General features: G+C 31.8%; 1 protein-coding gene across 3 annotated transcripts in view; it reads right to left on the reverse strand.

The window, feature by feature from the left end:
• Window positions 1-16,837, reverse strand: part of LOC145284505 (polypeptide N-acetylgalactosaminyltransferase-like) — an 848,687-nt gene that overhangs the window by 173,617 nt on the left and 658,233 nt on the right. For all 3 annotated transcript variants that reach the window (XR_013868854.1, XM_080133386.1, XM_080133387.1), the window contains exon 6: window positions 1,675-1,796. Coding sequence is in view for 2 of the 3 variants with exons in the window: in XM_080133386.1 (XP_079989512.1) it covers window positions 1,675-1,796 (122 nt within the window). In the remaining variant the exon portion in view is untranslated. The remainder of the gene's footprint in view (window positions 1-1,674; window positions 1,797-16,837) is intronic.

A 16,837-nucleotide genomic window follows, 5' to 3' on the forward strand; every position in this document is an offset into this window, starting at 1 on the left:
AATCCTTTTTTGGATAATTTCATGCCAAATCCGGTTAGTTACAAGTTAAACCATGACTGATGCTTTAATAAAATTTACTGACGATTGGTCAAGTAATGTGGAGACTAGGCTGTATACAAATAGAAAAATTCAACTGAAAACTTAAATTCGGGAAATCTTATCCATAAAACTGTATACAAGGGAGCCAATAATTACTATGAAAAATAAATATATATATATATGTACATGTGGAGGAGTATAAGAAGGCTATATCAATGCAGGGAACTGCATGTTAAATTGATGTGACATATGAACTAAAATGGACAAACGAAAGAGGGTCTTGTTATGTTTGTTTTTTATATCTTCATATATCCATTTATTTTCCGTATCAATCACGAATATAAATCAGTAAAATTGACTTACTGTTTGAGATAACCGACGTGGTGGAAGTCTTTGATATTTCGAGAAGTAATCTCTTTTTCAAAAAGAAAAGAATCCAAAATTGTCGTTAAAAAAAAAAAAAAAAAAAAAAATGGAAGATATCATAAAAGCTGAACCGGAAATGGATAGGTAGATGAGCTGTCAAGCAGAAATAGAACTTATTTTAAATCAGAATGTCATTCTAATCATTGTGTAATTTGCACATATTGATGTGCAATTTTACTCTGTTATTACCATTATATCGTATTCATTTTTTTTTTTTTTTACTTTATTTGTTGATTTATTTTCTGGTTTAATTTTAGTGAATAAGAAATCAGTTTGTAATTTTAATAATATATATATATATATATATATATATATATATATATATATATAAGTGATGGGACGATTCCAATATTTTTTCCGATTCAAATACAATTACTAATTCCATACTAAATTCCTGATTCTGATACAATTACGGATTCCGATTAGAGTTGTTATTTTTCTTGATTTCTGTAAAAACAGATGTTAAATGTGCAGATATTTTCCAAAACATAATTACACTTGTGGAGGATGATCTATCGATCTCTACTTGTATTTTAAAATCAATAAATATTTACTAATTTATCATTATTACCAGCCATGGAAGATTTTGCTTTCAACAAAATCAAATAAAAAAAGACAATTAAAAGAATCGTTTTGGTATCGGAAAATAGGAACCAATTTTTTTTTTATTCCGATACCAAATTTGTCAATTCCCGATTCCGATTAATCATCCCAACACTAATATATCAGAGAAGATTGATTGCCATGAAAACTTTGATAATTAAAAACTATATGATTAAGCTGAAAGTTTGGATGATGGTTTCTGTTATCAAAAAGTGTCAAACCCATAAATCAAATTTGAAAAAATAAGTTGAAAACGAACTTTTTTTAGTTAAACCTCAAAATCAAAGTCATAAGATGCTGGACTTTATTGACTACAATATGGACCAAGTAGTGCGTTTCTACAACGAACAGTAAATTTGAATTTTTCCTTGAATATGGCATTGATCTTTGATACAGATATCACCAAATAAAACAGTTCTAAGATCATAAATAATATTTTGACATAGTTTGGTGGCAATTAGTTCAGCGATGTGGGCTGTAAACAAACACAGATAACAAATTTGATCAAACACATAAGTTATGCCTTTGAAGAAATAAAGATGAGGCTTAACATAAAACAAGATCAAGATAAGAAAAATTATTTAAAAAGGCTTAATTGGACATTACCTCAGCAACCCTTTCAAGCAGAGGCTCCAACCAGTTGACATTACATTCACAGTGGCTGTCAAGGAATGTAAGGACTTCTGCCACGGATGCATCAGCTCCTCTCACACGTGAACGCATCAAGCCTACAAAGTAAAACATTTAACGATTACAAACAATTGCTTTGCTGAGCTTTATGTGATAATTTATTACATTATATATATATATATATATATATATATATATATATATATATATATATACTAGCAGGTCGCAAGACACGCTTAAATATGATATTTTAATTCATGCAGATTACGTGTTTATTATCACAGAGACAATTCTCTATCGATTATTATATTAAATCTAATTAATATATAGTAGTGAGATTAAAACTAAAAGAAATATATACATAACTTGAGTGCCATCAGCTAGAATCGAAACCAAAACATACAATTCTTCACCCTCATTCCTTAGCCTCTTAGCTATGCCCATATATATACATATATATTTATTTTTTACCTATCCTCCCTTTTTTAAAAGATGGAATCATCCGATCATGGAAAACAAGAGTCAAGCAAGAAAGGTTCACAGATTTATAATTATATATTAGTGGCAAGCAGCAAAACTGAAACTGGCCTGCAGGACACACACACACATTATATATATATATATATATATATATATATATATATATATATATATATAATTAAGCTGTGTGTGTACACAAATAGGCCCCTACATGGTTTACTATTATACAAAACGGACCACATACAATGATAGAAGAGGTATCAAGGAGGAAAAATGGGTATGTAACATTTTGAACAGGGGTGGGTTATTAAAATTGTGGGGGCAGCATACGTGCCCGGTCCCTAAATAATGGAAATAAAAAACTTAATACAAAAACTTTTACAAAGATTTTTTTATATAGATGCGCATACAAATATGTATGTTTCAACTTGAACAGAGATGGTATAATAAAATTGTGGGGTCTGCATTCACGCCTGACCTCCATAGAATGGAAATATGCCACAAACTTTAACAAAGACTTGATATCTATCCATGTAAGTATATTTGGATAATTATGTTTCAGTTTGAAGAAATATGGTATAATAAAATTATGGGGTCTGTGTTTGCGCCTGACCTCCAAAGAATGGAAATATGTCACAAAGTTTAACAAGGCTTTTAAATATATATCCACATAAGACTATTGTTATAAGCATGTTTCCGTTTGAACAGGTGTGGTGTAGTAAAATTATGGGGTCTATCTGGCTTTCATAAAATGGTTTTTAATTTTTTTTTACTAAAATATACTTTAAGAAAAATAAGTTGCTTGTGAGTAATGTCGAAACCAATTTAGGTGACCGAAATAGGATTTGACCAATATTTAAAAAATTTATGATAAAAATGGAAGGGTTAAACTATTTGATATTATTTTCTGCCGGTGTGTTCTTGTCCATTTTAAATAACTGACTTTTTTTTAAATATCAAAGTTACTTTAAGGTGTTTAGTTTAACTCTTCCATTTTTTATCATAAATTATAAAAATATTGGTCAAATCCTATTTCAATCATCTAAATTGTTTAATACTCCCAAACAAATTATTTTACTTAAACTATATTTTAGAAAAAGAAAAATGTATATTTTAGATGGCGATTCATTTAATATTATTAAATAAATGAAAGAATTAAATAATGAGGTAGATAAAGTATGCCAAAGTAAAACACAGTTGATTTTATGAAGTATAAATGAAGACTGTGAGAAGCAAGAATTACTTCAGTCGAAAAGGATTTATTCTCCTCTGACTGATGAGGAAAGAGCAAATACTGAATTATTAATTATTCATTCGAAAATAAAATTAAAATTCTTTTTTCCATGATAGATACTACACTTGGAATTATTTATTAAAAAAAAAAGAACAAACAAAACAACACATTTTTTATTTACAAATATTTTTTAATGATTTTTTTTTAAATTTCAGATACAAAGAAATGGAATTTCTTCACTTTTTGCACATATTTTTTATAGTTTGATTGATTGGATCAGAATTCATTTTTTAACTAAAAACAATTTAAAAATAGAAAAAAAAAATTAGGCTATAGTCCTTTATCATATCTCACTTGCCTCAAAGTCAGTTTGGAAATACCACAAAACATATTTCATGTACGGATTTTTCTGCGTACCATTTTATGATCAGAGATAATTCCTTCAATCATCTTTACAGAAGTCAAAATCTCTTCCATCAGTTTGCAGTTGATAGGTTTGCAGAGTTGAAGCAGAAAGACTTTTATATACCAAAGCAAGCTAATAGTACCTATTTACAATGCCTCTCCACGGGACAGAGTTAGACACCAGGGTCGTTTTTTTAACGTGGAGAAAAGGTACAAAAATAAAAAATTGTCTCAGTCGTGAAGGACTGCTCCTTCACCGAAAGAGAACAAGAAATAGAAGTACAGCATCTGGATAACAGATACTACACTTTGATCTTGGCCCAAAGGCTAATAGTAGATTCCTACATACATCTCAAAGATCATATAAATAACTATATAGGTCAGATATGCATATTACCTTCGAGCTTCACAGGTAGTTTATGATATATGCATGAAAGGACCCAAGATGCAATGACTTATGGCAGAAATTATGGAAAACCAGACCTATTTATCACATTCACTTCAAATCCAAAGATGAACTTCTTCCTGGACAAATGTACATCAATCGACAAAATCTATTGGCCAGAGTGTTTCGTTTGAAGATAATCAAAGTGGTGAATCTGATAAACAAATCAAATCTTTGGCCCACTACAATGTTACAGGTACACAATTGAGTGGCAAAAAACAGGCTTGTCTTATGCACATATATTATTGTGGCTTACCAGAAAAATCAACTCCAATCAAATTGACTGCATTATATATGAATTACCTGATATACAAACTGATCTAACCTTATTTGAAATAGTATAGAGTAACGTGCTGCATGGGTCTTGTAATATCTATAGAAATTCACCTTGTGTGCACCCACGTTACCATGAATGTTTCTTTTTTGAGACTCTTTCGTCATGAAATATGAGGACCAACTTCATTTTCATTTCTAAGAACTATTGATGGACAAACTGTTGGCAACTATTATATTGTTTTACATGGTTTTACATTATCTTTGCAATTGAGAAATTAAATGGGTTAATAGGTGTGGATAATAGAACCTGTTTTTTTCTGCTTTTCTAAAAATACGTATTTCATTGGTCACGTTTAACTACGATGGACAACAAAATTGATATACAAAATATATATTTCTGCAAAACTTTATTTTTCTTTTCATCATATTTTGCTTTGGTTTCGATACTCCAAAATCTGAAGTTACTTCTTTACATGCCCACCCCTTTTTTAATAACCTTTCATACTGTCATACATCAGGCCCCATTTTTTAAGGCTCTTTTTGAACCCAGTCAACGACTGGTACTTTTGCTAGTGTGTGTGTGTGTATATATATATATATATATATATATATATATAAAAAAATTAAAAATTTTTACTTGATTCCTCCAGCCTTGACAGACGTGTTTTAAATATTCTCTCCAGTGCTTTTTCTTTTACTGATCTGGAATTCATTCCATTTGCGATTTTTTCCAAGGAACTCTGCCTTTTGGATCATTTTGGACCATTTGGAATTTACCCATTGGATTGGAAATTCGACCGTTTTGGATTTTACCATTCTTGGATTTTTTACCCTTCACCGGACTATCCATTCATGTGAAATCTTTTTATCATTTTTTCTTTTACCTCCTATTCCCCTTACCTCACCCTTTTTTAACCAAGTAAGATCTGTGACTCACTTGTAGTTTCATTAAATACTTTTATATGCAAAATCCGATCCTGCATTTTTCTAATTCCTGCCTTCTGATGAGAAGGAGAGTATTTCTTCGAAACTCTGCAGATTAAGGACTATCCACTTATCTTGTGCTTCCTTTTTTAAAATTAAACATGTTTTTAACTCTTTTTCAAGATGTCTTTTAACATGTTTTATTAATCATTTGTTCATATATAACTAGAAGAATGCCCACCTAAGGGCAAATAAAATGAATTAGCCCAAACAGAACAGTTTTCCATCACGTTTATGTCACCTTACAAAGATTTGATTTACGACATAATACTAAACCTTATATTTACAATACTTATTCTAATTTTGATCAAAATCTATTTCATTATTTTTATTCTAGAAAATTGCTAAAATTTAATCTTATGCTAAAGGGGTCTTAAGAAATTTAACTTCAGGGAATCTTGCTTAATTATATATATATATATTTTTTTTTATTACAAGGGAGTCATCACTTAAGGTCTGAAAGCCACTTGAGAATAAGGGTTAATGAGTGCAAGTTGATTGGGGAGACAACAGTGAAATGATCAGTAGCTGTGAAAATTGGGTAGAATTTGATTATTTAAAAAGACGGATCAACAAGAATTTGTTTACATTGGACTTAAAAACGACCATGTTGTAGCTAGATAGAAATTAGATCAATGGTATAAAGTTCCACAGGCAGGCAGTTCTTTTAATGACTACAGACAAAATTCAATGTAAATCTTAAATACTTCAATTTTCAAATGGGTTGTTGTGTTTATACAGTGACCCCTAAAAACACTTTAAAATACTTAAAAGAAACTGGAATTTTGGGAATAGTTATTAATTGCTGTCTAATCCCTTTGTTAAAATTCCACAGGAATAGAATTTAATTTTTAAGGGGGTGGAGGCTTCCACCTTTGCTTTACATAAAGCTGAATGTAGTCCATATTTGGTCATTCTTACATCTAGCAACTGTGTACCAAAATTCATAATGATCAGTTAATTAGTTTAGGAGTGGATCGTCTATTTGCAAATATATACATACCTAATCTATGTATAAAACTCAATGTCTGTGTGATGTGTGTATGATGTTTGTGCGTTTCCTATAGAAAAGAAGGTTAAAAATCTACATAAAATGTAAAAGTATATTCTTATGTAAAATTTACTAGTGAAACTAATGGAAGTATTCCTGAATATCTATGTACACAACCTGAAATTTATATCATACTAGCTGGATATGCCTGGCCTTGCCCGGTCGAAACATATCGCCAGGCAGAGGGATTAGTCACATACTATTTAATTTGTTATGAAAAACGACCACATATTAGGTTTAGAGAAGTATAAAAAAAACATCCATTTTGGTCTATTAAAATCAAATAACTATCATAGCTAAAGGGGGAAATAACTCTCATAGGTTAAATAAATAAGATTACTTCCGGTTTTAAACGAAACTTATCAGCTATTAATAACTGAAAATATTAAATTAGATAAATTAAAAATAAATTAAATAAATCAACTTTAAATAATATTTCTAGACAGAACTATTAAAACGATTCTATTACAACAAACAAACAATAACATCAAGCTAATTATTTAAAATAGATTTTCTTTGATGTAATATGCAAATGAGTTTATTCATTGAATGTAGATTTCTTTTGAATAAATAATATATATAGAAATCATGCATCAGTCCATTGAAAATTAATTTGTGAAAAAGTGTACCCTTTGTATATATTAATTAAACTAAACAAATAGACAGGAATTTTTTTTTTTTTACATTGGGGGGGTGGGGTCACCACTTATCAAGGCCCGGAAGCCACTCGGGGATAAGGGTTATTGCGTGTACAGTAATCAATGGGATAGTATTGTAGAAATCTTTAGTATTGGAGATTTGATAAGGTGTCTTAAGGGGGAGATTCATCAGGAGTTTGTTTATATTGGACTTGAAGACATCCAAGTTGTAGTGAGGTGGGAAACAGGCAAACGGAAGAGAGTTCCACAGGCGTGCACTTCTAAGAAAGAAGCTTTGTTCATAGAATCTACGTTCTGATTTAGGCGCAGATAAAGAGTGGGGAAAATTACTGACAGTAATACGACTTTATTATCTCTACTATTATATAAAACTGTGTGTGTGAATTCGTTCCCTACATACCCTAAAACGGTTGGGCTGATTTTTTATGAAATTTCACACAAAGGTACTTTATGTGTCAGGCAGTGTTCTTAGATAGGTTTCGTATTGGAATGTCTTCGATAAGTATCAGTAATCAAAATAATCCAATGAAAGAAGGAACAGGCGATTTTGACTAAAGTCAACGTCTTATACGGCCTATTCTTCAGTGCAATGTATTGTGGACTAAGTAATTGCGTGGAGGATTGAAAAACGGGGGATTTTTTCAATTTTTATGACAATAAAATATGGGAGGGTGAAGCGTCATTGATCCTCGTTCATTCCCAGGTAAGGTCGGGTCTCCCTGCAAGTCAACGATATCAACAATTCCAATTGAAGCAAAAGGTTTCAGTTAAGATAAGCCAAGAATTGTTGGCTTAGTTTCAAATTTTTATCAGTTTTCCAAAGTAAAAATCTGACAGAGGTGGTTAAACTTTCAAACCTGTCATACATTTGTGCGGAGACGTTTTATGAAGAGGAACTTCATAAAACGTGTGCACACACACACACACACAAAAAAAAAAAGAGACAATATCGACCATCTGATGTCTACAGAAGTGCCCTCCTGCCATCTCACCCCAAAACACTGCAAGGAACTCCTATTAAAAGACGAAAATAAGTGCAATCTGACAGACATACAAGATGAGTCCCCCACTCTCTCTCTCACACACACACACACACACACACACACACACACACACACACACACCAAATGTCCACTAGATGAGAGAATGAAATCTACAAAGATAAAAAAAAGAAAGAAAAAGAAATATCCTGCAGACAAAACACGAAAATAATGGTAATAGACAGGCTTTGGTTTGGTTCTGAACCTGGATGTCACCAAGTTTTTTGCAACAAGCTTGAATGTGGCATACAAAAAAAAAAAAAATATATATATGCACATATATCAACCCCAATAATATATTTTACATCAGTTTATATATTATATATATGTGTGTGTGTGTGTGTGTGTTAGTGTTGGGACGATTAGCTGGAATCAGAAATCGTAAAAAAATCAGAACTTTCTGGGGAATCTGTATTGGAATCGTAATAATTAGCAACTATTTCCCGATGCCAAAAACCGGCCCTGTCGGTGGGGCATTAGAATACACCAAATGCCTCCCTGCAGAGGGTAAAAGTCCCTCAATGGGGGTCCTGGATATGACCTTAAACTATATCCTGTGGTGAGGCCCCAGCTTGCGGGCTTTGGGGAGTGTGGAGCCACCCTTTAATTACCATTGCTCCCAGGTTCACTCTGACCCGGAGTGGTAGTACCTGTTAGGGTTCCAACTATGGGTCAAATAGAAACCGACTTGAAAACAACAAATATATTCTATTAAAAATTTTTTCTTCAAAATCTTTGGATTCGGCATTAAATAACCCGAAAAGGGTTGATATGCCGTAAAACAAAAACAACCAACCAACTGATGCAAAAAACGATTCTTTTAATTGCCTATTTTTAAGCTTAATTTTGTTAAAAAACATAATTTTCCACGGCTCATATTAATGATGAAATGATAAATATCGATTGATTTTACGATACCAGTTAAATTGAAATCTATAGATCACCCCAAAAGTCTATGTTTTACGTTTGTAGAGTTTTTTTACATGGGTTTTTATGGTAATCTTAAAAAAAAAAAAAAAAAAAAAGAAGCCAAAAAATCTGTACAATTATATATTAAGAGATTCTAAACGAATTGGAATCGGTAATTGTATCAGAATCGGGAAAAATATTGGAATCGTCCCATCACTAATATATATATATAATTTCATTTTCATGATATCAACAGAAAAAAAATCATACTTGACTTTTTGGCCATTGACTTGGAATGTTTTATGCCAAATCGATGGTTGAATATGGTTAAATTTGTACTCATTTTCGCATTAAATAATAATCCCTATTAATCCCTAATTATTCATCGAATGGGTACCATAATTCTTAGTTTACTGCACCTTGTCATAACAAAGGTACATACAAAATTTCAGCCAGATCAGCTTAGAAGTATCCTAAAATTTTCTAAAGTAAATGCGGTATTGTAGTGACTAATCCCTATTAATCTCTAATTGCGCATCGAATGGATACCATAATACTTAGTCTGCTGCACCTTATAACAAACAGCCATACAAAATATGAATCAAATCAGCCCAGTAGTTTCTGAGAAATATAACAGATATTAAGAGCAAAGTATTTTATAAAAACCAATATAAACCCTCCTGTAAAAATGACAAAAAAAAAACAGCTTAAAAAAACAAAACAAAACAAAAAAAAAACGCTTGTTCACACTGATATTTACATTCATAAAAAATAAATTATGTCTAAATTGGTAAAGTTAAAAAAAAAAACAAATGAGATGAACAGAAAATACGTTTTAAACTGTAAAGTTAAAAAAACAACAACAAAAAAACAAAAACAAAAAGAATATGCATTAATGAAAGGGAAACAAAATTACAAGAATATTTGAAAGATTATTATTATTACTACTACTATTGTTATTATTACTACTACTACTACTATTATTGTTACTATTACTACTACTACCACTATTATTGTTATTATTACTACTATTATTACTACTACTACTACTGCTATTGTTATTACTACTACTATTGTTATTGTTATTACTACTACTACTATTGTCATTACTACTACTATTGTTATTGTTATTACTACTACTACTATTGTCATTACTACTACTACTATTGTCATTACTACTACTACTACTACTGTCATTACTACTACTACTATTGTTATTACTACTACTACTGTCATTACTACTACTACTACTATTGTTATTACTACTACTACATTATTATCATTATTACTACTACTACTAACACTATTGTTATTATCATTATTACTACTACTATTATTACTACTACCACTATTATTATTATTACTACTACTACTATTGTTTATTATCATTATTATTATTACTACTACTACTACTACTACTACTACTACCACCACCACTATTGTTATTATTATATCGACCTTTCTACATCATTCTGCATAATTTGCAGTAAATAATTTGAAATAATGTCTGCCAGTATCAATAATTATTAAGCAAAAAGATTACTCTTGTTCCATAAAACTAATTGTCATTGGTAGTTAAATATTTTTTAAATAAATAAAACGAATAGATCTTTTCTTTATTTATTTAAAACAATATTCGATCTTCTTACCATAAAAATAATTAATAAATATTTTTCAAATCAATAAAACCAATGTCACTTTTTAATATTTATTTTTTATTTTTTGTATTGATTTATACCGGTTTAGTTGAGGAGATGATACAATCTGATTTTGGAACAATTCATTTTAAAATGGGTAAAGAGAGAATTGTTTACCTTGGTGAAATCACATTTATCACCAATCATCATCTCCACTGAGTAAACGAAATCTGTGTGAAAGGTGATAACGTACATACGAACATGAAGTGGCTTAGAGAAATATTATAAAGATTACTAAGCAGGCCGCCCGCCGTTGCCCGGTCGTAAAATATGCATAAATATTATATTTTTAGAGTTCTTATCTATTATAAACAGAAATACAGTCGGTATTAAATGTAAGGTTAAATTCCTTTAAAAAATGAAGTAAAAAAAAAACAAAAAAAAACGGAAAGGAACTGAGACATGTGCATGAGAGTTTTATGTTTTTTTTTTTAAACAGTTCACTTCTTGTAAGTAAAACAATACCAGAGCTGAGATCGAAAGTAAAACCTAAAGATAGTGAATCAAGTATGATAACCATTAGGCCAACTTGCCACGATCTTAAAAAACAAAAACAAAAAAAAAAAACCAGTGGGTCCAGATCGCCGATTTGTGGAAATAGAGACAATAAAAAGTGTCCAGGTAGTGGTTGATGGCCTTTTCGAAGCAAAACGTTAAAATACTTTAAAAAAATGTCAAAAAACCTAAATTCGGGATTTTGCTTCCAAAATGTTCAAATTAGATATTTGGCCATATCTTAGTGAAAAATGACTTGTTGCAAGTCTTATGTGACTACGGAAATAGTGTGTGTGTGTATATATATATATATATATATATATATATATATATGCACTATTACAAAATATCAATCAAGTAAGATATCTTCAACAAGAGAAACATAAAATTTCTTTGGTAAGTTGAAAAGCCTTACATGAGATTTGTGATCATTTGCATCACATTCAGTGCAATACTTATTAGGATGCAATTAATTGGACTGCTTCACAACCACCAGGATTAGAGCCTTCAAGCGGTCTACATCTAACATCAGTTAACTGTTCAATTAGTTATGTTTTTCTTGAAAGGAATTGCAAATAATTATGGATGTTTTTTATGGTTGGACTCCAAACATTCGTCTGACAAGTTTCCTAATTCGCAGCCATCATTCATAGCCATAAACTCAAGTAAATGTTGATTTATTCCGTGAAGAGTGATTTAGCTTCACCCATTTAAAATGATCACGCATATTCCTAATTATAGCTGTTAAAAAAGGAAGACTAAAGTGAGGGGTTTTTATCCATGGTAAAAAGAAGGACGGAGGGAAAACATTTAATGGAGGTTAAAAAAAATTTTTTTTTAATTAAATACGGAGGTAGAGTCAGGCGAGCGGGTTTCGCCCTAACTTTTCAAAGCCGAATCGAGTTTTATTTTTTTTTATTTGTATAGGGAAACGAATTCAAATGGGGGAACAACTAAAATAAAACCAAACTATCGGAAGGAGAAAAAAATGGGTTAACGACTAAAATAAATCTATCGTTATGATAATTATACAATGGAGAGGAAAAGCCTTAGAGTTTCTTCATTTCCTCTCCATCGTATAATTATCATAATAGATTTATTTTAGTTGTTCCCCCATATTTTTTTCTTTCCGATAGTTTTATTTTATTTTAGTCATTCCCCTGTTTGAATTAGTTTCCCTATACAAAAAAAAAAAAAAAAAAAAAACTCCATTCAGCTTTGAAAAGCGAGGGCGAAACCTGTTCGGCTGACTCTACCTCCTTATTTAATTTTTAACATCCATTAAATGTCCCCCCCCTCCTTTTTACCATAGATACAAAAAGGCTCAGTCTTCCTTTTTTAACAGCCATAAAGTTTTGTACCCCTAAAAAAACAATGAAATATTCGTAATTGTACTTTGGCAAAGAATTTTCATCTTCTTAAGGTTAGTTTGTCTTGAGAAAGATACAACACTAAGGATTGTTGACAATTGTCGATGCAAAAGCAAGAAATTATCTGTGTTTCACAAGAGTCATTCTTGTATTCAATCAATAACCTCCTCAGAGAAAAAATGTCTTCCTTGACGGCCATTTGTTGATGTCCCACCTTTTACACCAGCAACATTACATCTATCCATACAGAGACCAGTTTCATCGTGAATTTTGTCTGGAGGCACGAATTGGATCACCTAAAGGCTCTGACTTTTCAATCCATTATTGGTGGTCTATGTTGCAATAATGCATAACTTTGAGGAACAATGTAGTGCCATTGATGTAGGCATGGGTTATGGTGATACTGTTCTGGTCTGATATAGATATAGAAATTGGTTTCGTTGTAACACCTTGCCTGGTCTTAAAGCCACCACATTTAGTAGGAACCACACCATCATCATCAACCCGACTTTCTCACATCTTCAGAGTATCCTCAGCACATCTGTTGATTGGGAATCCGAACCGTTGAGGCAAAGTTATAAATTAAAATGTGAAAAAAAAAAAAACCCTGCGACGTTAACCATTGCCCCACCGCGAGATGCTAACAGAAACCCGTTTTAATTTATTTAATTAATTGGATTTGGCAGGTGCCCGTTTTAATGAGTTAATGAGGTCAAGTTTGACTGCGGGATAGTATTATTTCATTTACTGCGGAACGCTTTTTTTTTTTTTTATTTTCCCAAGATGTTATAGGAAAAAGACTAACCCACATGCGGCAAGCGACAAATGTTGAATATTTATCTTCCCGAAATCAAGCAAATTAAATAGAGAGGCGAGCTTCGTTGTTAACTGTGAGATATTACGATTTATATGTGATATAAAAAGTTTTAAAAGTTGTGAACCGACCGATCGCTTCTCTGAAAAAAGCCTTTTGTAGACATACAAAAAAAACGAACACACATACATACATACATTTTCGCTTTTATATATATAGATAACATCTTTACTCTCAATGACAACAATAAAAGCATCAAACAACTTTCCTTTAGTAGCAGGAAAATTCGAGCACAGCTGAATTGTCTTTCTTCTTGTGCTAACTCTTAAAACCATTGAATTGCATCCATATTTCTTCTTGCATTCATAATATTGCATCCATTTCTTTCTTGCATCCAGATTTGAAGAATTCCAACCAATCAACAGAATCTTGGATTACATCGAATTCTTTTCCACATTTACTGATACAAGCATCACAATAAGGAGATTTGGTTGGTGGAAACTGCAACCTGTAATCAATGATGGCTTAGAAGATTTGTTTTTGTGTAATGGACACTTTGCCGATTTCCTCTATCTTATGCAAATATTGATGTAATGAAACAATTACTGCAACAAAATCATTGTGAATAAAGTTTGAATAATATAGAGGGAAGTTTAAACAAAAGAAAACCAAGAAAATATAAGACAAACAAATAAAACTTCTCAATGGACAATTCTCAATTTCTAGAAAATGAGTATGCATGCTACAGTTCATGAACATTAACAAGTAAACTAACAACATAGCATGCATTCAACATCCATTTGCAACAAATATGTTCTTTTTGAAAACATAATTGTGAAAAGAATTAAGGAAATCTTAATATTTCAAAATTTTTCTTGTGACCATGAAATATTTCAGGCTAAATTATTCTGCCAACGGCTAAACCTCACATAAATCCATTTATTGCATCATGTAGCCTATGAACCAAGAATTTTAAAAAGTATATACTGTAATATGTGAGCTTTAGTCCTTTTGATGATATTTTGCAACTTATGCAAAAAAATAAATAAATAATCACCTGATTTGGGTAAAAAAATGTGCAATTTTGGCATGTTTTTTTTTTTTTTTTTTTTTTTTTTTTACAAGGATTGGTTGGTTGGTTGTTTTTGTTTTACGGCATATCAACCCTTTCCAGGTTATTTAATGCCAAATCCGGTTATTTTGAAGAAAATTTTTTTAATAGAATATATTTGTTTTTTGCAAGTCGGTTTCTATTCAACCCATGGTTGGGACCCTAACAGGTACTACTACTCTGGGTCAGAGTGGACCTGGGAGCAATGGTAATTAAAGGGTGGCTCAGTTTTTCTGGAAATGTTCATTTGTTATCCATTTTATGAGTAGATAAGTTAATTTTCAATATTAGAAAAACAAGTAAGAAGTATTTTTAAGGATTTTTTTTCTACTTTTGAGAGTTTTTTTCTAAGGTTGGTACAATTTTGCTACTGAAAAACAGACCCCGACCAAGGTTGCTGAGAGCAGATTGATTCCTGCAACTTCAAAATCTTATAAAATCGCTAAAAATGAGGCAATTTACTTGATTTTTTTTTTGTTCTGTCAGAAATTTATTTTACTTTTTATTTATTAATTTACGTTAAAAAAAGACAAATTTTTTACCTATTTCCACCACTGGGCCCACTGTGAAGAGTTTTCAAACCTACTTATTCTTAACATAAAGAAGCTGTCATGTCATGTTTCATGACCATGCATGCGCAGTCATGAAACAGCAAACAGACAAAAATCCAATGAACCCTCAAATATCAATTTTTCAATTCTGACCACTTAGCAGTCCTTTTCTTCAGATGAAAACCGATTAAAAAGTTTTTCACACGTCTGAATACCCTATATACCAAATTTCAAGTCTGTAGTTCAAAAATTTGTTGAGTAAAGAGGTTGAGAAGTGTCATCGCATGCACACATTCTCACTTTTGTAGACATATAGACTAGCCTGGGTGCCCGGGTGTATAGAGATGTGTGTTGAGCAAAAAAAAAAAAAAAAGTGGTAGTAGACAGGCCGGCGAAGACAGAAAAGAAAGTGAAAGAAAATCTGACGTTTTACCGCTGCTACATGACACGACTGGAAGTTTAGAATGTTAAAATTAGGCAAAATCAATCCAACCGATACGATGACTTACAAAAATAGCTTGCAATAAATCGACCCCTCCTTGTAGAAAACTGCCCAGTTGAGGGTGAAAGAATTAATGTTTTTGACCAATTTTTCGATGTTGTCTGAAGGGCCAAGCTTCAAATCGATACTGATCTCGTGAAAATCAGTCGCCTCTGCTGAAAGTTTTAGGCAGACATACATATGTACATACATTTAAGCAGATAGATGCGATTTATATAATAGACTAGCGGGAGTACCCAGCGTTGCCTGGGGGTTTAGATGTGTGTGTGTGTGTTCGGGTGGCAAGGGGGGTGGGAAATCAAAACAAAAGAATAAGCGAAGTGATAAACCTAAAATTTCTTTAAAAAAATCATTGCCCGGATGTTTGTGTCGGGGAGGAAGTTTAAAAAAAAAGTTTTGGTAGGGAGGTAGGAAGGATCGAACCCAAAGCCTTGAGGCGAAGTTGGAAAATAAAGTGTGAAAAAAACGTGAGACGTTAACCGCTCAGACAGCAAGAAATAGTAACTAAAAGATGTTGGAATTTATTTAAGTATTAAGAACTGACAGGTGCCCGCACTTAATGATTTAATGAGGTCAAATATTAGTAGCGGAGTAAACTTTTACTGCGGGGCAGTTTTTTATTTACTGTGGGGCAGTTTCTTGGGGTTTGTTTACCCAACTTTGGCTTCCCCAAGATGATGGGGGGGGGGAAACCAGCTCCCCATTTAAAGTGGATTGTCCAAATTGAATACCAATTGTCTGATATAAAGAGAAACTCCACATTGATCAAGCTGATAGCTTTTGGACGTTCCGCACCGGGAACAATGCCTTAAGCTTTGAATTAGTTTTGCTTTTACACGGAAAAGCCGAATCAACATGCGCCGATCCAAAAAATGTCAAAAATAGCGCATAAAAGTCGGGCAAATTTAAGATAGGCATGACCTCCATTTTTTAAGTCGTAGATATTATGATTTAGACAGAATATAAAAAGTTTTAAGGAGTGAGCCGACCAAGAAGCTTGGCGAAAAAAGCTTTTTGTGGACATACACAAAAATGCATGCGCACACACACAAACACACACATTTTCGCTTTTATATATATAGACTAGCGGGGGTACCAGGAGTTAGCCGGGTGTTT

Source organism: Euprymna scolopes, chromosome 9 (genome assembly GCF_053919585.1).
Source record: "Euprymna scolopes isolate OS-2025 chromosome 9, ASM5391958v1, whole genome shotgun sequence".
Classification (NCBI taxonomy): Eukaryota; Metazoa; Mollusca; class Cephalopoda; order Sepiida; family Sepiolidae; genus Euprymna; species Euprymna scolopes.